We start from the raw sequence: 24,115 nt of genomic DNA on the forward strand, positions 1-24,115 counted from the left end.
GATTACAGCCTTAACAACTAGAATCTCAGATACATGTTGATTAAATTATTTTGATGAAATAATGCGAAAGAAAATATATATGCAAGGTGTAAACGGCCATATAGACATGTCTTGATAAGAACCACAAAATTAATGTCACAGTTAGTGGTATACATTTATAAACGCACGCATAATGTTCATGATGAGAGCTTTAAGAACCATTTAAACGAACTTAATTATGATAACTAACATTATATTGAAATGGCATCGCAGAGAAGGAAGATAAGTTTGTACGAAATCGGACGTAATGATATAAGGACATGGAAATGGAATGACCCTCTCGGGTGCACGAGGCAGTTGCAGTTCCTGACGACTATATTTTCTTCATTATTACTTGGTTTACTTTTATTTTATCTTTTTTGTTTTAATATGCCAATCCATTGATGACCTACGTTCAACAAATCTATTCCTAAGTGTTTCTCTTCTCTATAATATTGGGTCAACTCTTTTAAATAATAATGTGCTGTTATATATCTTATGTATATATGTACTTGTAGATTTTCCAATACCTATTAGTAACAATATCTCGAAATCTCTACAGTACTTATCACATCCAACACACTATATAATATCTTCAACAAGATATACATACTGTCTTGAACAAAACAAAATAAAAATAATAATAATAATAATCACCAACAAATATAAATGAAAATATTAATACATGTGTATATGTTTATATACATCTATTTCTCAAGTAGCATCCTATATAATTAATAGATACACACTAGTTGATAAAAACTTGAAACAAGGAAATTGTTAGAGGACATATATACAAGTATCATTTCTAGATATTTAATTAATTATATGGCAGAACTTTTTAATATATATACATATAACCAACAAGGAAACAGTTGATCTTTAACAAGAATAGCCAACTGATTTTAGTTTAAAAATCGGAAAACAGCCGTCGGATTTACACGTGAAGAGAGTTATGAAAGAAATACAACGGCTAAAAAAACAAGTGAGCTGAAAACTCCAATATTGAAAGGGTTTTGTTTGTGCTATCTTTTGGATTCGGAGCACACGCGCGGCTAAAGAAGTGATACTGTCGGAACGTGGCATATAGAACCGTATGGGTTGTGAACCCCATGATCTTAGATTGGTATATGTGCTAAGATAAAATTATAAATTTACTATTTAAACAATAAAACAAAGTTGTTTGACAAAGAAAAAAAAAAACAAGAAAAGAAAGATAAAATGATTATATATAAATGGGAGGATAATTATGGTCCAAGTCAAAAAAAAAATTAAAATTGTTCTTACCAATAGTAATTTCAAGAACTATATATATGGACCCAAACCTGAAAACATCCGATTTACTCGAGAATATCCCTTTTAAAAATCCTAGCCAACCCAAAAATCTAAACTTTCAAAACGTATCACTTACGAATATATAGCATTAAAAATTAGATTTTGTGTGGAATAACAATAAAAAAGGGAAATTTTGATTTGCATACCTCTGAGCTTTCACAACTCGAAATAACTGTTTTTTAATATGCATGTTTTAACTACAACGTAGTATATTTTATATTTTGAAACGGAAGGGTATTTTGTATGATTCATATCTACTAGAAATGATCCAAACACACTGCATAGATGACCATTATGATTCATATCAGAGGCGGATCTAGGACATCATGGGAGGCATGTGCTCCACACTACATTAAAATTTATTTATGTTATCACTTCATACTGATCCCTTAGCTCTGTTCGTTATAGTATGTGCCAAGTTCGAATCCCTTTATTTGCATCTGATTATTTGATTTTTTTTTTTTTTTTTAACTTTTTCGTTTTATTTTGTTTACCACTTGTCATGTCCTTTTTAAAATGTTTTTCTCTTTCCTACATGTTTTTATTCTTCATTATGATTGGTGCATTTTACATATTCTTTTTATCATCTCTCAAATAAATTAGGTTCATTCAGTTCTATTTTAATCTTGTAACTATATTTTAATTTTATAAAAAATATCATTATTTTAAACTGTAAAGATACATTTGAATTAAGAACATATTAATGAAATGAGTAACTTAGTAAGCATTTTATCATCTCATTTGTAGTTTATTTCATATAGAATTTAATTTTCTGTGATATTTTAGAAATGTAAATTCAAAACGTATTTTCAAGAATAAATTGCAAAAGTATTAATTTATAACTAAGCAAATGAATTATTTTATACAAGATATGTAATAGAGTATATTTAGAAATCAAAATAAATTAGTGTTTGACAACAAAAAATAAAGAAGAAAATTAGTGTTATGTCAAAAAAAAAAATAGATGGTGTTTAGGATTTAATATTTTAAAATGTATTAAAATAAATTATTTTTATTTAATATTTCTTATTATATAAATTTAAAATTATTTTAATTACATATAATATTATATATGCCCGTTACAGATTAATTTTCTGGATCCACCATTAATTTATCTGTTTTTTCTAATGATTCAATTGATACCTACGCTTCTTAAATAATATGGTTATCACATATTAAAATACTCACCCTGGGCGTTCGGTAGAAACCATTCAAACCGAACCGAACCAACCGACATTTTCGGTTTTCGGCGCAAACCGAAGACATTTAATATAACCGTTCGGCGCAATTGATTTTGGCAATCGGATTTCGGTTCAGTTCGGTTTGGTAATCGGATCCGATCGGTTATACCTAAACCGAGATTCCGCAGCCATATATAAGGCTAATAACATAACCCATTAACCCTAATACGTTTTGTTTGTCTTCTTTGGCTGCCTCTTGCGATTCCTCAGATCCAAAAACTCCATCTATTCAACACTTCTCCAATCTTATATAGGTAGGCTCTTTTTCTTTCTCTTTAATTCTATGTTTTTTTCTTTACTATGTAAGTTCTTCCTATATCTTTATAACTTCTGATTAGATTGGAGAATTATTCTTCTAGGTTTGTTACTTTTTTTAGGGTACTAGTGTTGATGTTTGTCTTCCTTTGTCGTTTTATGATCTTAACTGTTGTTTTTTTTGCTGTTTGGTGATTTTACTTTTACTGGTTTATTTAATCGATTCTCATTTGGTGTTGCTGATGTTAGGTAATAAAGTGGACGCCCAAGAACCACATCTTCACCGTCTCACATCGCCATCATTGTTTCACCGTCATCGTTGGCCGCAACCACAACTCATTCTCGAAACCCTAATATTTGATGGATCTGCCCATTTGGGCTTTTCATTATTGGATTTGTTTTCAGATCCATTTACTTGTCTTGACCTGTTTTTTTTAGGTCTGTGTAAAATTTTATTTGTTGATTTAAGCCCATTTATCTTGTTTTTTTGTTTATTCGGTTCAAATTAATCGAATAAGAAAAAAATCGGTTTGAATTCGGAATTGATTTAAAATGTGATAACCGACCCGAATAACCCGTGTACCGATTGACCCGAACCGAATTTAGTTTCGGCTCAATTCGGCATAAATTTTCAAAAATTGAATTTTTTCAAAACCGAATAATTCGATCCGTTTAACCCGAGATTGCCGAACGTCCGGGGTTAAGGTGGTGACTGGTTCTCCTGCTACCTCCCGCAAACGCTGCGTTTGCGGGTGGTAGCGGTTGCTAGCGATTGGAACCAATCACACAAATCGCTCTCAGTCGCTTCAAATCGCTTCCAATCGCTTCAAACCACTGAATTTCAAAAGCTGTCTCCTGTAAGCGTTTGCGGTTGCGGGCGATTGCGACTGAATTTTTTTTTTTTTTTTTTTTTTTTTTTTTGTAAAAAAACTTAAAAGAAATCAATGATAATGAATTTTTTTTGTTATATCTTCAATCTATCCATTTTACTCATTAAAGATGGAAAAAAATGAAATACGAATATGATTGCAGAGATTATAAAATAAACAATTAGAATTAAATAATATTCCAATTAACAATAACCCAAAAAACTTGATGTAAATTTAATGGCACATCGTACATAAGTTTAAAAAAATCTAAATAAATATAATATTTTATCAGAAATTTAAGAAAATAAGATTAATTGTAAAAAATATTAAAATAAATCACCAGTGACTCATCTCAATTCTCAAATGACTATTCCTACCGATGAAACTACTGAGCCAAGATCTAAGAGAAAAGAGAAAAGATCTACAATCTAAAGCATATGTTTTGTCATTTATCAAATTATTTGATTAAATTTTTAGTGAAAAGCCAAATGCATAAAGGAATAAGTATTTCAATATGAAATTTATTTGTTTTTTGAATAATTATTTTAGTACCTTTTTAATAAATTTTAATTATAAATCAAGTTTAATAAAAAAATAGGTGTTTTTAAAATTTATATATTATATATCACATGTATTATGTTTCAACCGCTATTGCACCCGCTGATCAACCAGTAGTAAACCTCCCGCAAACGCACCAATTTTAAACCGCTAAACCAGTCGTTCAAAATGCTTAATAACGCTTAAAACCGCAATCGCCCGCTTCCGCAATCTCCCGCAACCGCAACCGCAACCGCAGCGTTTGAACCAGTCAGGCCCTAAAAATACAAACCAGAGAAGAATATGATTAAGAATTAGAACTCGTAATAATCATAAAATGTTCTGTTAGCTTGCTGCTGTAATATACAAGTACTGGATTAACATCTAGTACGGATTAACATTTTTTTTATTTATATTGTAATTTTTTTTATAAAATATAATATATGTGATTGTTTTTAAAAGTTTTTTTGGACAAAATATTATACAATAAAATTATATACTAAATATAATGACTTGAAAAAGACTCTTATTTTGTAAATTTTATATTGTTAATGATTCTAGATAAGTATCCGTGCTAAAACACTAGTTAAATTTTATTTTATACAAAATTTTGTATATTTTCTATTTTAAAATAAAATTTTAATATGTTGTATTAGTTTATGCACGTGAAGTTATTTCAACAATGTATATTCTACCTCATGACTTGAATGTCATTATAAGACATATTTTTGTGAATTTAATTTTTTAAAAGCGAGTTATTATATTACGAGTAATTTAATATATTGTTATACTTTTTGTTTTAATATATTTGGTTTTTTGAAATTCTTTCATATTAATATATTATAGTGACATATTATTGACATTGTTACAACAAACCAATTTTTTTAATATCAATTTTCAATATTTTAAAAATATTTCAAAAAAAATATTTAAATTTTATTATATTATATAAAATTATAAAATTCAAAAAAAAAGTATGAAATTAAATTTAAATATTAAAATTTTGACCCGTCACTCAGTAAAATTTGTAATTCAATAGATATTATTTTTAAAGAATAATATTAAAAAAAATTGAATATTTTATAGATTGAATCATTTATATTTGTCTTTAAAAATTCAACTTATGGTATATCCGGAAATAAAACTATTTTTTAATTATAATAAATAATATGATAATTTATTTGTTTTACAAAATAGACTCATATATAAAAATGAGAGGTGAATTATAATAATAATTAAAAAATTATTATGTGAAGTTAGATATCAAAGGATTTTATTTGATGAATAATTTAATGAAGGAAATTAATATGGAAAGTTAGATGATATCAAATGATTCTTTAGAATATTTTCTTTAATATTTTTAGAAACAATAAATCCAGACTATACAAATAATATAAAACTCAATCTATAATCTATTTGTAACCAACTTATTTAAATTATATAGTATGCAAAATATTGTTGTGTACTTCCGTTTTATTATATAGAGGATGTAGTAAAGTATACCCGGTATAACCGGTTCTTTACATAATGTCAATCTAAATAACTATCGGATACCGGATACAGGACCTGGCCCCAGACCCGATTAAATAACCCCTAAATTGAAATCGATTGCAATCCTAAATAAATCCTAAATTGAAATAAACCCTAAATTGAAATCGATTTAGTTTCATCTCCTCTTATGCAAATCATCATGGGTCCAAATAAAAAGAGAGGTAAAGAGTGGATCTCTCTCCCAAAATCTACATTTGACAAGCTGGACGATGCCCAAGAAGCTGGAGTGTCCGAATCAAAATCACAGAATTGTACTTTGATTTTGACAGTAGGAAACTCGTCTAAAGCGTTGGCGGTAAGAAGTTTGGGTTGGGTTTTGAATAAACTTTATCTCTTTCTGATTTGAATAAGCTCCTCTAAGTTTGTGTTTGATTCTCTACATTTTTTAAGTTTGTGGTTTAATTCATTTTGCAGGGGGCTGGACTTTGATGAAAGCGCTATGGTGTTTTCCCATTGAGAAGGAATTTAGTGAATGTTAGGGGATCAAGCCAGTGCACCAATATTGAACTAAAATATTTGTGAGGATTTGAGTTTTAATGAAAGTTATATACAAGATTTTGATGAATTTTAGTGAATTAGGTAAGTTGTGATGATTTGAGATTTGTTAATAAAATTATGTGCAATCTCACATAAAACCATGATTTACCTTAAAATTACTAAAAGAGTTCACAAACTTAAAAAAAAAAAAAGTCTTTTCAATAGTAATGGTGAATATGAATTTGCAAATTTTCAAATCATTAATTGTGACCTAACAACGTAATCGTGGGCCTATATGGGCTTGTCCATCATCTTCACCTCATATATCTTAACGCTAATCGTCTCATGTCTTTTAGCCTAGGATATAATTTTTAAAAAAAATTATCCACAAATTGTACAAACATTTGAATATCAGATGTGGGACACAGTCACACAAAAAAAGAGAAACGACCAAACTAAAAACAAGACTTGGATTGTGTGAACTGTCTCTCCTTCAAACACGTAACTACTGGTAAATGGTAATAAAACCCCACTGAGCTTATCTTTTGGCCTCGTGATCTTCGCCAATATTACCAAACGAACCATTAGACTTATGTTATTCTTTGTATATAAACACAAAGGGCAAATTGAGAAACCACATCCTCCATGGATGGTGCTACATGTGATTACTGATTATGTCCAGCCAAAACAAAACTAGCGATTTCTCCGCCTGACATATATCTCCCTGCCCCCTCACTCCTCCTATCATCACTTGCACTCTCCTGAGTCTCTTAAATCGGAATCGAACTTTTTCGAAGAAGTAGATGAAAGCGTCGATGAAGCTCCGGGAAGAGCAGAAGCCGATTCTGAAAGCTAAGGTCCCTTTGAGTCTTTTAGGATTACCGTTTCAATCAGGTATCGTCGCCGGTGAATCAAAGGAGCTCACTCTCAATCTCTCTACCTTCTTCGAATCTGGTCCATCTTTCAAAATCGCTTACCGTCCCAACGACACGTGGAACCCGTTCTCGGTTATCGTCAAAACCGGTACCGGATCTTTCGGTTCGCCGATCTCTAGCTCCATGCTCATGACCGCCGAGTTCAATCTCGTCGGAAAAGGTAATCCTAGCTTCATGCTTCACTTCAAACCTCGGTTCGGCGATTTCTCCATTAAAAAATCACACTCGTCCTCTTCCTCCTCATCTCTCTTCAAATCGATGAACGGATCTGTGTCGGAGGAGGATTCGTCTATTGATGTTCCGGCAGTTAACGGCGGCTACGCCGGAGCATATAAAAGAGTCACCGTTCTGCCTTCGGCATGTGCTGGAGATATCGCTGGATTGATCTCCGGTGTCGATGTCGCGGCGAGGACGTCTTTCCCGTTGAGAGGACGCGCCGTCGTGAATTTCCGATGGGGAATTAAGGTTCCGACGTTGATCAAGCATGGTTTTGGTTTTCATCCGACGGCTGAGATTTCGCTTAGGAGAATCCCTTTCTTGGTTATGAATAAAATCGCAATCGAACACGTGGACGGCTCGAATGCTGAACCAACGAATAAACCGGGTCAGGTTTCCGGTTCTGGTTTACCTGGAGGAAGTGCTGACGTGGCTGAGGCTTGTTTGGCTGTGAGACGGCATATGGAGGAGCTTCGAACGGAGAATTCACAGTTGAAGAGATCCGTGGATGATCTCCGGCAAGAGATAATAAATGTCCGGCCATTCCCGCCGGCGCCGATGGATTGCGGGAAGAGAAAGACGACTGATTATGGCGGGAAGAAAAATGTCGCTGCGGAGGAACTGAAGAAAGCTTGAAAGGACTTTGTGAATATATATATGTTTTTTGAATAATACTTATTTGTTATGATTATAGCAATATATATTGTTTCCATGCCTTTATATAATAAATATTGTTATGCTTACGGAAACAGATAATTAAAAACATAGTATAATATAATGATTGGTAATAGATTTGAACTAGTACATCAAAATGGTAACGAGTTTAATTTCTTACCAAAAACAAGTTCTAAGATATCCATCAAAAAAAGGATTACTTCTTAAAACAAAATAAAGTAATAATCTTACGAAAACAAAGTTCTAAGAAATCCATCAAAAAAGGGATTATTTTTTTAAACAAAATAAATAAAAAATGATCTTTGTCGTCGTTCTTATTTTTCGATTCTCACGAACCTCTCAACAACATTTCTTCGTACCTCCTGAAAGATTCAACCTTCTCCAGCAAGAACCTCTCATGGCACTTCGCGATGAACCTATCAGCCAAACGATTAATATCATCATCATCATCAACATCTCTCTCCTCAACAGTATGATCATCATCGATGTTGTTATACTCATCATCAACCCTCTCTTCTACCCACTCGAGGTAACGATCATGATTATGATAATCCTCATCTTGATAACCACGAAGAGAGAAAGAGAAAGGGTCGACAACGGTAGAGGATTCAAGGAAGAACCTGTTGCGATGGTTTTTTTTGGATGACTTTGTTGTTAGGTGAAACATCATCCTTAGTAACCTCTTCTTGTTGAGCTTAGATACGCCTTTCATAATGGATTTGGCACTTGATAGAGACTGTAAGATACGGTAAAGAGAGTCTTTAATGAGCTTCTTCTTTTTTGGTATATCTTTGATGATGTCTCTCTTTTTTGCTATATCGGTAATGAGATTTAGGAATAGAGTTTTGAGTTTGGCAGAGGTTGATGAAGAAGATGATGACCATTTCGGCTGCATGACTTAACCACGAGTTTAAAGACTCCTTTACTCGGTTATTTTTTGGTGTGCATTGATCAGCAATTTATAAAGCATTGTAAACCAGGATTGAGATCATATTATCTCATATCTCTTGTTTAGGCAATGAATATATTTGTCAATATTCTATAGTTTATTCATCTCGTGTATATGGGCAAGTGTAGATTGTAATCATTTTAATTGGAGAGCTTCTTCTGTCAAGTGTATATATTTGTTCCATTTTCTTAACATTTTATAGTCCCTATTACTTTACTTATACGGCATTCATACATTAGTTTGTTTATAAGGTAATTGATTGATATCTTCGTGGGATATATCTCAGGGTAAAGACTTATCAATTGGTCAAGCTACAATTTTACAGTAAGAATGATCCTGCATAATGGAACACTGGAAAAAAAATTAAAACAGAGAACTGAATTCAGTTGAACTTTCCAATCACATAAAACATTAGTGGATCCAGTATATACAATGTACTAAGATAGATACGTTTTGTTTCTGATTTATCAAAGATTAGTAATCAAATTCAAACCTTTAGCTTTATATAGTTCAATTTGGTATATTACTAAAAACCCAAGTAAATCCTAAACCTAAAAAGCATCACAAATCTACTATTTACTTTCTCCGGTTTGACTTCTTCTGCCTTCTAACTGAGGAAACTGGCTCATCTTTGACAGGCACTGGTAAGACGGTTCCTTCCCGTATACCATCCGAATCAGATGACATCTTCTTTACGGTTTTCTGGGCTTCAATGAAAAATGTAATATCTCTTATCTGTACAAGTCCATAATTAATCAGGTCAGGTCATACTACCACTCGTGAAATGTTAATAGCAAACCTCAATGAGTTATAGAAGCTTACCTGTTCTCCAAGATCAACTATCATCTCATCTTTTGATCCTAGCAATACAGCTCCCCTCTCTTCTATCTCCTTGGCCTTCTTCCGCCAAGTATCCTGCTCTTTTATAAGTTTTTTATTAACCTGAAACCCAAATATTAATAGTTTGCAGCGTAATCAGCTCATAGTCAATAATGGAATAATGATCGAAAAAGAGAACAAGGCAGAGAGATTCTTACCTCCGTGATACCAATTTTTTCCTCTTCACATTTTTCAATCTCTTTCTGAAGCTCATGCATCTTGTTCACAACAATCTGCTCAACTGCTTCGGCGATGTTAGCTTCCTGCTTGCTTCTCGCCTCAACAATGAGAGATTCATAGTACTGCAAAACCATCAATATACCATTAGGTGGCTACAACTTCATCCTCTATTAAGTTTGTTCATAAATAAGAAGAGAATGAAACAAACATCAGAAGAACCACTTGCCTGTCGCTGTCCCTTCAGTTGACTTGCAAGAAGGTCATTATACTCGCTTACAATCTGTTCCACAAAAAACTTAGTCAGATAATAAAATTTACAACCACTGAGACAAACTGATGCATTTTCCAGTAAAAAGATAAGACAAAGGGTGATTCGATATCGTACTGAATCAACTTTGCTGTTGTAGATGGCTCCGCTAATTCCTGTATCCTCACTACACTCACAGAGACCACACTCCCCTTCATGTGATAGACAACGGGTGTTCATCTCTACTGACTTTCCATCAATTCTTGAATGGTTTAACCGATGAACATAGCTATCACCAACATAATCCCAGATTTGTTGTGTTCGCAAATCAAGAGAATAGCAGTGATGCGTTTCTTTCCAGTGCCTGATTGAATGCCCTTCCTTGTATCTACAATTGAAAAACACAATCCACTGTGAATAAAATTTCCAACTATGAGAAGATACAGATGTGGCTATAATATCAGGTTATCTAAAATCTTATTGCACTGGAAACGCAAACTAAGCATTACCTTCCACAACCTAAGAAGCCACAGACAAGGCATGCCCAAACGTTCTCTGTTTTCCCACATATAGAACAGCTTAATATCTCATCTGGTTGTTGACACAATCGACAAACCTACAAACGAAAATGAGCATATGGTAAAACATGTAAGGTATTGTTAAAAATTAGATGAATCTGATTCATTTTACACCAAATATATGCAAAAGATTAAAGCTGCAGAGTATATAGCTAAGCAAACACTACAAATTAATGACCATCGTGAATGCAACACCAACCCACCATATAAACTGAAAATACACTGAAAGAGAGAACCACTGACCTGACAGGACAGATAAGTCCATTTAGAAGTGCAAGAACACTGAAACGAGTGATCACAAAGAGTGCTGACTATACCACTGGTGTCGGGATCTAGTCTCTCTACATGAGTCAAAGTCCAAATATTGCAACGTGAGTTAAAAAAAATACTTAAATAATACGCAGTAAAACAACATAGAAATCGTATTCTTTAGCACAACTCACCAAGACATATTGGGCAAGTAGGTAACTCTGTAAATCCAGCAGGTGCTTCTGCAGCAACCTCACCAAATTCCGTGTGTTCCACCGAAATCACATAAAGAATGTGGCAAACCTCAGCCTAAAACCCAATAAACGTTACTTTACACTACAATGAACACACAAAGAAAAGAAAAAACGATAATAAGCTCCATATTATATACCTCAGAAGGTGCAAATTTTTTCCCATTCAGATCACTGTGGAATCCATCTGCTGCAGATTGATCAGTAAGCGTGACAAGAACACTATATCGATCTTCCATTCCATCGTTCCTAATAATTCCCAAGAATCACCAAAATCAGACACGTACCAGCAACAATCAGAACCATAATCATACTAGTCCTCAAAAATCAAATCAAGCAATCGGAGAAATGGAGCGTTCGACGAACCTGATGAAGAGGATCTCGGAGACATTAGCGATGCGGGAATCGCAGAATCGGATGAAATCGAGGGAGGAAAAGTAATTGGGAACAGCGACGATGAAGAGAGTGGTGGATCGGGAGCTAAGGTTAGGGAGGGAGCTGTGAGAAGAGTTCCGGTAGAGATGGATCAGACCTTTGCGTTGGGTGATTTTGAGAGATGATGGTTGTATGAGTTTAAGAGGAGGCTGAGCTCTCTTCGATGCGTAGGTGAAACCTGAGTCTTCTTCTTCAATGGAGATTGGTCGCTCCAAGTCAACTGAATGAACTCTGAGGATGAACATCGCTACAAAGCGGGAAAGAGATCCACAACGAAAGCTACTCAGAGACAAGAAACGAGACGATGCTTCTTCTTCCTCTTCTTCTGGTTTTGGGATCTTTTACTTTTTTGGGTTTTTTTTTTTGCTTTTCATAACGGGCCTTTGGCGGCTTCATTGGCCCAATATTAACTTCGGCTTAATCGTCCGTTAACTTTTTGTTTTTAACTTTTTTTAAGTCTTTAAGAATCTTCATGGTCATCGATGGTAACGTTTTATTAGCTTATAAAGAAGAGCCCAGGAGAAGAACAGAGTCGATTCACCAAACAGAGGTTTTTGTTTGATGTAACTATATAAATCAATGTGATGTATGTAATTAATTTAATAGATCGGCTTACATCATTGCAACAAGTCTCATCGTCTATACTCATCCTATATATATATATATATATATATATATGCACTTATGGACTTTGTTAGAAACATTCAGAAGATGTATATAGGCTTGATTCTCTTTGCATCTAGGCCTCCTCCAAAATGAAACAAAATAAAAACAAACTCTTAGTCGTCGCTCTTGTTTCCAATTCTCACAAACTCCTCGCCAGCATTTCTTGGAATCTTCTGTAAGATTCAACCTTCTCCAGCAAAAACTTCTCATGACACCTCGCGATGAACATATCTGCCAAATGATCAATATCATCATCACCAACATCTCCCTCCTCATTACTATGACCGCCATTAATGTTAATGTTCCCATCAACCCTCTCTTCTAGCCACTCGAGGTACTGAGACTCATGATTATCTTCTTCATCTTCATGACCATGAAGAGATAATGGGAAAGGTTCAGGGTCAGGGACTATATTGGAGGATCCGAAGAAGATGTTGTGTTGATTTATGGATGACTTTGTTGAATAAAACATCATCATGAACAACCTCTTCTTGTTGTGTTTAGATATCTCGATAAGAATGGATTTGGCTCTGGAGAGATACCGTAAAAGACGATAAAGAGAGTGCGTGATAAGGTTTAAGAATAGGGTTTTGAGTTTCATGGAGGGTGAAGAAGATGAAGACCTCTTGAGCTGCATGACTCAACGACAACTCTAGATAGAGAGACTATCTCACACTCTTCTTCTGTGTGCTTTAATCGTCAATACCTCGATTATGTATAAGGGATTTTGTTGACGTTTATAACCTTACAAGTCCCTGTTATTTACTTATATGAATCGGACATAATCGTTTGTCTTGAAAAGCTAATGTACACAATTCCTTTAACTTTGTTGCGTGGTTTTTAGAAGAAAATAAAGTTAAAGTCTTCTTTCTTCAAAAAATTTACTAAGGTACGTGTGAGTGAGGAGAATCTAGAGATGACACAATCGTCATAAAGAGTTGGTTTCAAAATTTAAACAACTTGCAACTGCCCCCTCCTTAATTTTTATATTAGGTCTTCCCAACAATTTGCATACTGCCAATTTGATAGACTAATAATCGCTATGAATGAAAATATATGTAATTTCTTGACATGAGGTAATAGAACGAAACCACCGTACCATATTATACTCCTTTTAACTCTAAGCTTCTTAATCCTTTTTTTTTTTTTTATGATAAAAAGATCTAAAAAGTTTTGATCTTTACATCATACAACTATGAGAAAGAAAACCAAGACAGCTATATATCGTACATAAAATCACAAGTTATTGTTTTACGTGTAGCTTTGGCATATCATATATAACGTGAATAAAATGAAGATTTATTGGCTAAAAAGAGTTAAAAGGGAGAAGCAGTTGGATTGATTCAATTCGTTGAAGAGTGGTTAACTTTTACTCCAAGGCAAATACTACTATTGTCTAGAGACTAAAATCATTTAATTTACACATCACCACTTATTTCAAACCTCAATCATTTGAACATGCATCCATCACCAATGATGTGCTTAAACTTAAAAGTGTTGAAGTAGTAGTTCAATTCAATACAACTCTTTCATGTAACTGAGTTCATCATATGATCGAGTTATTAGTTTTTTTTTTCTTTTTGTTTGGCTCGATTCGAATTAATACGTATATAAGACATATTTTTTCTTCTTCATATAAACTACTTATAAAGTAAGAAGAGAAAGCCTTATCTGGGCTTTGAGTTCGGCCCATAATGAAGATAGGAAAGGCCCATATATACAAAAACCCTCAATGCTGTTGCTGTTGAGCTGTCATCATTCTTATCCACAGACCACAGAGAGAGGAGACGACGGTTCGAGTTCGAGTAGCAGCAGTAAGAGCCTAGGTGCCTACTGCCTAAGTGTGTGTGGGGGTGAGAATGACGTGCAGATAAAAGCGCGTGTGATTAGTTAGAATGCGAGAAAATCCGAATCCCATCTTCAACGGGGCTAAAGAAGATCCATCGGCCAATGGACGGCTTTGGTTTATAGGATCATGGTCAGTGGTATGGGTATGGTAAGTGTGTGCTACTCACTTACTCTGCCAAAACCCAAAAACTCTCTTTTCTTCTATCTTTAGATCTCTCTCTCTCTCTCTCTCTCTCTCTCTGTGATCACTTTTATAAAAGAGTCTCCTCAGTGGTGGGTGTTTCTCTGATCTCTGTGTTATATCCTCTGTTTCCTCCTACTCTGTGTTTGTTAGAGATAAGTGATTCTTTTTAAAAGTAGATGTAGATTGATTGAAAGAAACTCAAGAAGACAAAAGAGTTCCTTTGTCTAAGTACCCAAGAAAGAAAGAAACCATATTTATTCATCTGGTTCGTGTGTCAGAGATTCTGATAACACATAGGTTAGTAGTATTCATACAGCTTTGCATTATTGTTAAGTTTGATTGTTCTTGTTTACTTGTACTTAATGAGATTGGTAACAGACTTACCAAACCAGGTTTTCTTTGTTGTTGTCTTATTTGATTGCTCTCATGCAATGAAATTTCATGGATATATTGAGATTGAAATCAAGTGAAAGATTTTAGGCTTCTGTATATTTCAGTTTGTTGCTAGTTTAGGTTTGGAACAGTTTGGTAAGAAATGCAATTGTTGTTATATGTTGAACGAGAAAGAAAGGAATCTTGTGTTCATGTTCTTGTGTAATGTTAACCTGATTGATTCTTTGTTTAATCTGGATATAGATGGAAAACGACATAGTGATTGTGTTCGAATTAAAGAGCTGGTTTAAAATGTTGTGCTTGCAGTTCTAGATTGTGTAGTAGCTTTTGGGGTTCATAGACTATGAGAAGAGGTAGAGGGAAAGGGAAGAAGCAGAATGCATCTGCTCGGGAAGATCGTGGGAGCGGTGAAGAAGAGAAGATTCCAGCTTACAGGAGAAGAGGAAGGCCACAGAAGCCGATGAAAGATGACTTCGAAGAAGAGGAGGAAGAAGAAGAAGAAGTTGAAGAGATGGTGGTAGAGAAGATAGAAGATGATGAAGAAGAAGAAACTGATGATGGTTCTGTAACGAGTAAAGATTTGAAGAAGGAGAAAAGGAGGAAGATATCTAATGGAGGCAATACAGATGTAACTGAAGAAGAGAATGGGTTAGGATCAAAGTCAAGCACTGATGATTCCATGAAATCTACTACGTCTATTGGCTTTAGACAAAATGGAAGCCGGAGAAAAAGCAAACCGAGACGAGCTGCTGAAGCTGTTGTAGAATGTAATGGAGTTTGAGAAACCTTCTTGTGAACAGACTTCACGAGACCAGGATGACAAATTAACTTCAAGAAACCTTCTTCTTCCTTCTTGTTGTTTTTGCTTTTCTTACAAGTTATTTTGAAGTTGACAACTTTAGGATCGGATCTCCTTTGGTGAATTATGAGTCAAAAGCATCAATTTGCATTCTCTCTTTAAATTTTTCTTCTCTCTTTGTCTGTTTGGTTTATGACATTTGTGTGTCCAAGGATGATCCTGTAACACATGAATTTGGAAGAGAGAGAGAGAGAGAGAGAGAGAGAGAGAGAGAGAGAGAGAGAGAGATCCTCTCTAATCTTGTATCTTCAAATTTCACATGATTGTGAAGATGCTATAATTGTAAAATTGTGTACGTCAGTTAGGCAAAATATTACAGTGAAGCCGTTAAGGGAAGAGAGGTGAGAGCTGAGAGTTGAGAGGTGAGAGGTGAGAGCTGAGAGGTGAAAAGTGACAAGAGTGTTATTATAGTACTTCAAAGGTTGGTCAAATTATATGATTATTAGATTTGACTTTTGGTATTAAAACTTTAGATTAATAAACTATAAATAGTTTTCATTGAAAAATGGCAAAATCTATTAATCATATAGTATTTCTAAAGAAATTTAAACCCAGGTCCAAATATAACCCAAGTTTTCCCCCACTTTCATGCAACTAATTAATAGAATAATAATAAGAAGAAGAATTTTTCTAACAAGTATGTGTTCGTCATATTTGACGGCATAAACATAAATCATCATAGTTTCTCAAAATGTCTTTGTTATTCAGATAGAGCCTAGACGTTTTGATGACGTAATTGTAAAAACTAGTCAGGCAGGCTTAGGGAGATCAGGTCTTTAGTTTCAGGGTCTAACCAATGCAGCCAAACAAGTGGAAACCACTTTCACTAAATAAAGCTAAGCAAAAAGAACAAATCAAACCTAAACCTATATAATATTACTATATATTAGTAGATTACAGTTTACACAGACTCTGATGGATGGATGATGTCTATGACTACGATTGAACTTTTCATACTTTTTATTATAACGAAAATCAAGAAAGATCTTACTTTGGATATTGTAAGTTTAAAAAATAAAAAATAAAACCCAAAATAAAGCTAAAAATTTGGCTTTAATTTGCAGAAAACAACAAACAAATTGAACGCCAAAATGATAATAGTAAAAACATTTTGGTTATGTAATTCGCTCATAAACAAACACATGAGAAAGAGGTTTAACAAACAAAAATAGAGTACTGAATTCATTTATAGGGTTGCTTGCACATCTGCCGACACCAACTAGTTCCCTTGAAGTGTCACATCTTTTGTTGTGTTCCAAAAACTGTACTGCTCACATTTCAGTCTTTAATATTTTAACATTTTTTTCAATCATTATAAATTTTAAAATTCACTAGTATTCTTCTTTTATCATGTTCGTTGCTCTTTAACTACTACAGTGTAGCAACCATCTATTTATAGAACTCTGAACTCCTCGGCAGTTTCCTTTTGGTTCCCAATGCTGAGAGTATAGAATCTATGGGAAGATAGTATTTTTAAACTAACACGTTTCTGTTATTTTAAGTACAAAGCAATATCAGATTATCAAAATTTGTAAAGTTGGATGTCCTATGCATGAGCCTGAAAATATTGCTCCCTGGTGGCATGCATATAATATATGCTTTCAAAATATACTAAAACTAAATTTACTACATCACACATGACCCAAAAAACCTTACATCACACATGACCCGTCACCATCACGGTTTATTATGGATATCCAAACATTAAAGAGTACCACCCAACTAGGACTCTTTACAAAACACATAAAATCCAAAATTTTATACCTAAAATCCCTTGGACAAGATCAATAAAAGTTTAGGGTTTTTTTCTTTCAATAAACGCAATAGAAGATTTCTAATAGTCACGGGTTGAAGTTATCCAAACCGGTACAAAAGAGTCTACGAATAAAAGTATCTATGAAGAAAAATAACAAACTATGCAAATGGGTTAAACATGGTTACACATATGTCTATAAATTGGTGGATATTTTTTACGAGGATTCTACAATTTCTCGTAAACGAGTGTGACTCCAACTGATTGTAGGCAAGATACACAAAAAACATACAATGTTCTTAAGCGATTTTTAAAACAGGATTGGACAAAAAATTTACTTGTTTCTGCATAAATATGTATGGATTTTGTTTGGCTAATGACGATCGTTTTTATCATATATAGCAGATATATTGACTATTTTTTTTGTAAGTGATTCCATTTTATCATAACATAAACCTCCATCATGGGTTAGTCGATTGTATATATGAAGTACTTGGTGATAATTTGATATATTCGAGATAAACAAAGTTGGTGGTGAGTTTTTCCTTTTTAATCTTCCAAAAGAAAATGTTGATATTACAACAGCTGGTTGTGGTGCTGCGAAACAAAAAAAGTTTAGTTTTGAAAGTTTATACTAGCATTAGTCAATCAATCCAAGCTATATACGAAGAAGAATCTTTTCTTATCTTGGGACCTGAGGGCTGAGGCTGCTTATATATAAGGCAATTACATATTATTATATTCTATGTTACAAAAACTATGATTGTCATGAGGCTTCTGGATCTTAGAGTTTATCTTGAGATCTTAATTAGAGTTTCTCTTGAGATCTTAGAGTTTCGTACATCGATTATGGAAGTTAACATTCCATCCTTTAGTATCTTAACAAGCTTTACATATTTTAACGCCAGAAACCATACATTTGGTGTTGATCTCCTTACTCATCATAACGACGATATCAATATAACGTAATTGGACAAATTTGGAATATCTACCTAAACAAAATTGTGTTTTTTTTTGGGTTAGTATCGAGAAAAAAATAGCTTAAAAAACTCGAGGTATGAAAGCATGGTTCTTTTGCATGACTGATCATGTTTATAACAACTAAAAGTATTGTTTAAGCTATTTAAAAACTTGAACTGATTTTATAACTGCTTTTGTCATAATCATCTCGACTGACGCCATCTAGATGAATGCCAAGTCCAATTTTTCTTATAAATAGGGTTTAAGAATTCATAATTTTCACATGACAAAATAAAATTGTATTTACATTTGTATATATCTTTGAAATCTATTAAAGAACAGTTCCTTTGTTGACAAAAAAAAACAGTTCCTTCATATTTGAATATAAGAAAATCTCTCATATTTCATTTCAAATAAGAGTACTATCAAATATGCATGTATTTAATATTAATGAGTTCATTTTATAATTGTAAAGTTTTTAACTTCATATAAGATTTTCAGTTCAAAATAACCAATTCAAATATTCATATTTGCTAGACAACACAAAGTATCATCTCCATTTATTGCCAACCTCATAATGCCAATGGTGGACCAAAAGAAAAAACATTGCATTTATTTATTCTCTTGACATAAGAAAAAATGCAATAACTTGTCAAATAATTGCTAGAAAACCCCTCTATATAAAAAGTTATAAAATGTGAACAGTATAAAGTAAAAAATAAAAAGAAGAAGTATGTGTATATGAAAGACCTCTCCAATGTTCACTTGCTCCAGTTTCTCCAAGTTTAGAAAATTGCTACAAACTCTCTCTCTCTTTCTCTCGTTTTGCTATGTGGTAATAAACAGACAACAGTTTTTGTTTGTCCGTACCATTTTACTTACTCTCACACTGTCTTTGTCTCTTACTACTCTCGTCTCTTTTTTTTCCCTTCTGTTGTGTTTATATCTTTCTTTTTTCTCTAAACCCAAAACAGTCAAAATCAGGGAAGCCAAAATTTTCTTTGCTTTCTTCTCCTTTCGTCCTTTCTTTAAAACCAAAGACAGTTAGGTTTGAGAGAGAGAGAGAGAGAGAATGAAGAGTAAAAGCCTTTTTGTCTGAGTAAGAGGAAACCAAAAGAAAAATGGAGATGGGTTCCAACTCGGGTCCGGGTTTAGGTCCGGGTCAGGCAGAGTCCGGTGGTTCCTCCACTGAGTCATCCTCTTTCAGTGGAGGGCTCATGTTTGGCCAGAAGATCTACTTCGAGGACGGTGGACGTGGATCCGGGTCTTCTTCCTCTGGTGGTGGGTCAAACAGACGTGTCCGTGGAGGAGGGTCAGGCCAGTCGGGTCAGATACCAAGGTGCCAAGTGGAAGGTTGTGGAACGGATCTAACCAACGCAAAAGGTTATTACTCGAGGCACAGAGTTTGTGGAATGCACTCTAAAACAGCCAAAGTCATTGTTGGTGGTCTCGAACAGAGGTTTTGTCAACAGTGCAGCAGGTTCTTATTATCCCAATTCTACCCTTTAGTACTATCGTTTATTTACATGTTTTGCCATTGCCGGAGATATTAGAGTCCGGCCAAGGCTTTCCTTGTTCCACTGTTGTGAATCAAATCTAAAGGCTTTAGCTTTTTTTGATTGTCAGTGTCATATGCTTTTTTGGCTTTAACGTCTTTTTATTTTCATTTTTTGAACTTTACAGCTTCGTTTTGTAACCTGGTCTTGTGTTTTGTTGGACTCGTTGGGCTTATTTTTGGGAATATGTTTACGTGTACTTCTGGATGCTTCTTTTTATTTTTATTTTTGATTTTTGTCTTTCTAAATAATCTCATCCAAAGGGATATGAAATGAATGGACAAGAAGAAACCCATTGCCCTCATTTTTGCTTCTTTAGGTCATCTCATTATTGAGGGGGACAAAACTAATGTACCATTGCATCATTGACGTTATCATTGAGGAACTCTGTTACAAGTTTGTGGTTTATAGATTCTAATTCAAACTGATGACGAAAGCTTATAATGACTTAAATAAAGTATAGAACCGGCCGTGTTTAACGGACGTGGAGAGGTCTTGTGTTTGGATTGTTCTGTTATGTTGCTTTTCTTTGAAGTTAACTAGATCTGAATCAATCTCACTCAGGTTTCATCAGCTTCCTGAGTTTGACCTAGAGAAAAGGAGTTGTCGTAGGAGACTCGCTGGCCATAATGAGCGACGGAGGAAGCCACAGCCTGCGTCTCTCTCTGTGCTGTCTTCTCGTTACGGGAGGATTGCACCATCACTTTACGGTTAGATATTTTTTTAGCTTGACACAAGACCAATACAAGTGATTATTTATCTTTATAATGAGATGTATATGCTGGCATGTTATGGGACAGGGAACGCTGATGCTGGAATGAATGGAAGCTTTCTTGGGAACCAAGAAATGGGATGGACAAGTACAAGAACATTGGATACAAGAGTGATTAGACGTCCTGTGTCAGCACCGTCGTGGCAGATCAATCCGATGAATGTATTTAGCCAAGGTTCAGTTGGTGGAGGAGGGTCAAGCTTCTCATCTCCAGAGATTAGGGACACTAAACTAGAGAGCTACAAGGGAATGGGCGACTCAAACTGTGCTCTCTCTCTTCTGTCAAATCCACATCAGCCACAGGACAACAACAACAACAACACATGGCGAGCTTCTTCAGGTTTTTGCCCGATGACAGTTACAATGGCTCAGCCACCACCTGCACCTAGCCAGCATCAGTATCTAAACCCGCCTTGGGTATTCAAGGATGATGACAATGACATGTCTCCTGTTTTGAATTTAGGTCGGTTCACCGAGCCAGATAATTGTCAGATAAGCAATGGCACGACGACAATGGGTGATCAGTTCGAGTTATCTGATCACCATCATCAAAGTAGGAGACAGTACATAGAAGATGAGAACACAAGGGCTTATGACTCTTCTTCTCACCATAATAACTGGTCTCTCTGACTTGTCTTTTGCATCAGAGAATCTTCTTACCAATGTTACCATGAACGATCCTGCTCTATCTTATCTTTTGCTCTTCTGTTATCTGCTATTAATAAACCAGACAATTGTTGCCTAAGAATGGCCTTTTGATTTTTATGCTACATGTTTTGTTTGTTCCATCTCCATGAAATCTCTTAACTTAGGAAACAAGACAGAGCATCACAATTATTAAGATTTTCTTCATCACATCAGGGTTTCATATATTGAATCTATAAAAATCATCCTATGAATCAAAGCAGGAGACAATATTACCTCTTTCTTTAGCCATAGCCTCATCAGCTTTGCTCAAACTCAACAATCTTAAACGCTAAATTAGACTCAGAGACCTATTGATTAACAAAGTGAACTTCCTTTTTCCCCAAAACCCTAATGACTCACCTTCATAGAGTCGTCCTTTATAGACTTAGCACCCGCGTTTCCAAATGAAACCTCACATTCTAATCAAAACTTGAACTATAGACATACACCAGAAGACGACTGAGCTATGATTCCAAGTTTTGATCAGAATGTAATTTGATCTGAAAAAAAAAAAAAAAAAAAAAAAAAAAAAAAAAATTGATCTGATCTGATAAAATATATATAGCCACCATCTGATCTGCGCTATGCCTTAAGATTCTTCTCTTCATAAAAATCTGTTGTCAGCAACAGTAGTAAGACGATGACAGAGACCTTTCTTCAAAAGATCTCTCATCTTCCAACCATAGTGGTAGTCAGAGCTTTGCTACAGAGACCGAAAGAGGGGGATAGAGAGAATAACATAAATGGGCTTCATAATGGGCTTAATAGGCCCACATGAACTTATACTAGATTCTGCTTATTGGGTTTTTTTCTTTTCTTTATTGGCTCTCTACTGTGTCGTCGTCTCCTGAAGAACAACGAAAACATCTCTCATTGAGTTCCTTCACTGAATCGCTCTCTTTCCTTGCTTCTTCGATTTACAAAGGTTAGACTTTTCTGAATCCTTCAATGATCTCTCTCCGTTGTGTTCTGTAACACCTTTCTTCTGTTCGTTATTGATGGATTCCAATTTTTCATTGTATTACGACTTTGTGATGAGTTTTACTGAGCTTCCCAAAACTAGGGTTCTGCTTTTACATTAATCAAATCTCGGATTTTTTCGTTTCAATTCAATGTCTCACTGCATGATTTTTGGGTCTTTAAACCATATTATATTGACGATCTGGTAATGGGTTCAAAACCAAATTTGTAAAGACTGCGACTTTCCTACTTCAATTTGATAAATTTGATCCAAATCCGCGTCTTTTAGTACATCCCGCATTTAAATTTCACATTTTGTTGTTGTTTTGTTTGATCGTGTTCGTCTGATGAATGTTTTACTCGTGTGCATTAGCTAGAACCGTAGAAAGGAATCATGGATCCAGCTGAAATGAGATATCTGGAAGAAGAGGATGGTCCGATGATGAAGACAATGAAAGGTAGTGTCACTGGTTTTGGTGCTGGGATGATTTACGGAACCATTTTAGCGACTTGGAAAGATGTTCCAAGAGTGGAGAGAAATGTGGCTCTTCCAGGGCTTATCAGAACATTGAAGATGATGGGAACCCACGGGCTGACTTTTGCTGCCATTGGAGGTGTTTACATCGGTGTTGAACAGCTGGTTCAGAACTTTAGGTGCAAGAGGGATTTTTTCAATGGTGCTATTGGTGGTTTTGCTGCTGGAGCTTCTGTGCTTGGTTATAGAGGTAATGTTGTTTCTTCTTGTCTCATATAGTTCGTTACTGTTTTTTCATTGTGTCAGCAAAAACCAGTGTCTCGATGATTAAGTAGTTTGGAATGGTTTTGGGGAAGACCATTTGAAGTTGCTGGAACTAGCAGTATGTAGTTCGATTCATAGGTTTTAGGAGCTAAGTAGTCACTGATGGACAAACAACAAAATTGAGTGGGAGTAACAAAGAATAGTCAGAGTTTTTAATATCTAGGAAGAAATAAATTGTTCCTTGCCTCAAGTTAATGTTATTCGGTATCTTGTTTATCAAATCTTTATGATATCATAAGTGCCAAGAGTTTGGGATTGAGTACGTACAAGAGACTCTCAAAATCTCGTATATGTAAAGATTGAAAGTACATAGCTTTGAATGACTTGATGCTATAGATTTCTGCATTCTTTTGTTGCTAAACTCCATTGTAAACTGGTTTATTGTGGTGACATTTGTTATCCTTTTTTTACAGCAAGGAGCATCCCAACAGCTATAGCTGCAGGTGCAACTCTGGCTATTACCTCTGCTCTGATTGACTCTGGAGGTCAGACCACAAGAGTAGACACTGGCAGAGAGTACTATCCTTACACCGTAGAGAAAAGAGCTGAAGCTGATTCCTGATTTCTCTTTTGGTGACTGAAATTAATAAGATGTGCATTCGCTGATCCCAAGGCTCTTTGAGATAATATCTCTTCCATGTCCTCTCCTTTTTGTTGATTGTATCCGGATATGTGAAATCTTGAAACCTTTTGCTCTTGTTTCCTCATGTTTTTTTCGTCCGAATGTTTCCCACTACAATAAAAAATCAACTTTGTCTGAAAATGTATCAAAGGTTTCAGCTTTCAGTAGTCACACTTTTG

At 34.6% G+C, this 24,115-nt stretch overlaps 7 protein-coding genes across 10 annotated transcripts; 4 read left to right on the forward strand and 3 right to left on the reverse strand.

Moving 5' to 3' along the window:
• Nucleotides 1–6,681: 6,681 nt before the first annotated feature.
• On the forward strand, nt 6,682–8,183 carry LOC104793133 (uncharacterized). The gene has a single exon (XM_010519424.2). It carries the CDS (start codon nt 7,087–7,089, stop codon nt 8,068–8,070), a length of 984 nt encoding a protein of 327 aa, XP_010517726.1. The 5' UTR covers nt 6,682–7,086; the 3' UTR covers nt 8,071–8,183.
• A 254-nt stretch (nt 8,184–8,437) lies between these two features.
• On the reverse strand, nt 8,438–9,004 carry LOC147943002 (uncharacterized). The gene has a single exon (XM_087456258.1). It carries the CDS (start codon nt 9,002–9,004, stop codon nt 8,438–8,440), a length of 567 nt encoding a protein of 188 aa, XP_087312384.1.
• A 435-nt stretch (nt 9,005–9,439) lies between these two features.
• LOC104793135 (BRAP2 RING ZnF UBP domain-containing protein 1) lies at nt 9,440–12,355 on the reverse strand. The gene is made up of 10 exons (XM_010519426.3): nt 11,809–12,355; nt 11,583–11,691; nt 11,386–11,500; nt 11,186–11,283; nt 10,874–10,980; nt 10,503–10,752; nt 10,344–10,397; nt 10,096–10,239; nt 9,881–10,000; nt 9,440–9,793 (listed from the first exon to the last, which is right to left on the reverse strand). The coding sequence occupies exons 1-10, from the start codon at nt 12,120–12,122 to the stop codon at nt 9,635–9,637; spliced, it is 1,470 nt and encodes a 489-aa protein (XP_010517728.2). The 5' UTR covers nt 12,123–12,355; the 3' UTR covers nt 9,440–9,634.
• A 197-nt stretch (nt 12,356–12,552) lies between these two features.
• LOC104793137 (uncharacterized) lies at nt 12,553–13,254 on the reverse strand. Its single transcript, XM_010519428.3, has one exon. It carries the CDS (start codon nt 13,178–13,180, stop codon nt 12,683–12,685), a length of 498 nt encoding a protein of 165 aa, XP_010517730.1. The 5' UTR covers nt 13,181–13,254; the 3' UTR covers nt 12,553–12,682.
• Nucleotides 13,255–14,276: 1,022 nt separating this feature from the next.
• On the forward strand, nt 14,277–15,932 carry LOC104793138 (uncharacterized). Of its 3 annotated transcripts, none has more exons than XM_010519429.3 (2): nt 14,277–14,539; nt 15,275–15,932. In XM_010519429.3, exon 2 carries the CDS (start codon nt 15,312–15,314, stop codon nt 15,747–15,749), a length of 438 nt encoding a protein of 145 aa, XP_010517731.1. In that variant the 5' UTR covers nt 14,277–14,539; nt 15,275–15,311; the 3' UTR covers nt 15,750–15,932. The 3 variants fall into 3 exon arrangements, with proteins under 3 accessions (XP_010517731.1, XP_010517732.1, XP_010517733.1); XM_010519430.3 differs by having other exon boundaries at nt 14,290–14,872; XM_010519431.3 differs by having other exon boundaries at nt 14,298–14,664.
• A 3,262-nt stretch (nt 15,933–19,194) lies between these two features.
• Nucleotides 19,195–21,656, forward strand: LOC104793140 (squamosa promoter-binding-like protein 9). The gene is made up of 3 exons (XM_010519432.3): nt 19,195–20,020; nt 20,661–20,806; nt 20,897–21,656. Exons 1-3 carry the CDS (start codon nt 19,662–19,664, stop codon nt 21,496–21,498), a joined length of 1,107 nt encoding a protein of 368 aa, XP_010517734.2. The 5' UTR covers nt 19,195–19,661; the 3' UTR covers nt 21,499–21,656.
• Nucleotides 21,657–22,343: 687 nt separating this feature from the next.
• On the forward strand, nt 22,344–24,077 carry LOC104793141 (outer envelope pore protein 16-3, chloroplastic/mitochondrial). Of its 2 annotated transcripts, none has more exons than XM_010519433.3 (3): nt 22,344–22,480; nt 22,889–23,240; nt 23,728–24,077. In XM_010519433.3, the coding sequence occupies exons 2-3, from the start codon at nt 22,910–22,912 to the stop codon at nt 23,874–23,876; spliced, it is 480 nt and encodes a 159-aa protein (XP_010517735.1). In that variant the 5' UTR covers nt 22,344–22,480; nt 22,889–22,909; the 3' UTR covers nt 23,877–24,077. The 2 variants fall into 2 exon arrangements, with proteins under 2 accessions (XP_010517735.1, XP_010517736.1); XM_010519434.3 differs by having other exon boundaries at nt 22,359–22,480; nt 22,893–23,240.
• The last annotated feature ends 38 nt before the right edge of the window (nt 24,078–24,115 follow it).

Source organism: Camelina sativa, chromosome 6, assembly GCF_030686135.1.
Source record: "Camelina sativa cultivar CO46 ecotype springtype chromosome 6, ASM3068613v1".
Lineage (NCBI taxonomy): Eukaryota > Viridiplantae > Streptophyta > Magnoliopsida > Brassicales > Brassicaceae > Camelina > Camelina sativa.

Coding starts and splice junctions, on each gene's coding strand:
- LOC104793133 (XM_010519424.2), top strand. CDS start 7,087: ATGAAAGCGTCGATGAAGCTCCGGGAAGAGCAGAAGCCGATTCTGAAA.
- LOC147943002 (XM_087456258.1), bottom strand. CDS start 9,004: ATGCAGCCGAAATGGTCATCATCTTCTTCATCAACCTCTGCCAAACTC.
- LOC104793135 (XM_010519426.3), bottom strand. CDS start 12,122: ATGTTCATCCTCAGAGTTCATTCAGTTGACTTGGAGCGACCAATCTCC. Junction 10,981..11,185: donor GGACTTATCTGTCCTGTCAG/GTCAGTGGTTCT, acceptor TTTCGTTTGTAG/GTTTGTCGATTGTGTCAACA. Junction 10,240..10,343: donor AACTGAAGGGACAGCGACAG/GCAAGTGGTTCT, acceptor ATGGTTTTGCAG/TACTATGAATCTCTCATTGT.
- LOC104793137 (XM_010519428.3), bottom strand. CDS start 13,180: ATGCAGCTCAAGAGGTCTTCATCTTCTTCACCCTCCATGAAACTCAAA.
- LOC104793138 (XM_010519429.3), top strand. CDS start 15,312: ATGAGAAGAGGTAGAGGGAAAGGGAAGAAGCAGAATGCATCTGCTCGG.
- LOC104793140 (XM_010519432.3), top strand. CDS start 19,662: ATGGAGATGGGTTCCAACTCGGGTCCGGGTTTAGGTCCGGGTCAGGCA. Junction 20,021..20,660: donor TTTTGTCAACAGTGCAGCAG/GTTCTTATTATC, acceptor AATCTCACTCAG/GTTTCATCAGCTTCCTGAGT. Junction 20,807..20,896: donor GATTGCACCATCACTTTACG/GTTAGATATTTT, acceptor GTTATGGGACAG/GGAACGCTGATGCTGGAATG.
- LOC104793141 (XM_010519433.3), top strand. CDS start 22,910: ATGGATCCAGCTGAAATGAGATATCTGGAAGAAGAGGATGGTCCGATG. Junction 23,241..23,727: donor TTCTGTGCTTGGTTATAGAG/GTAATGTTGTTT, acceptor CTTTTTTTACAG/CAAGGAGCATCCCAACAGCT.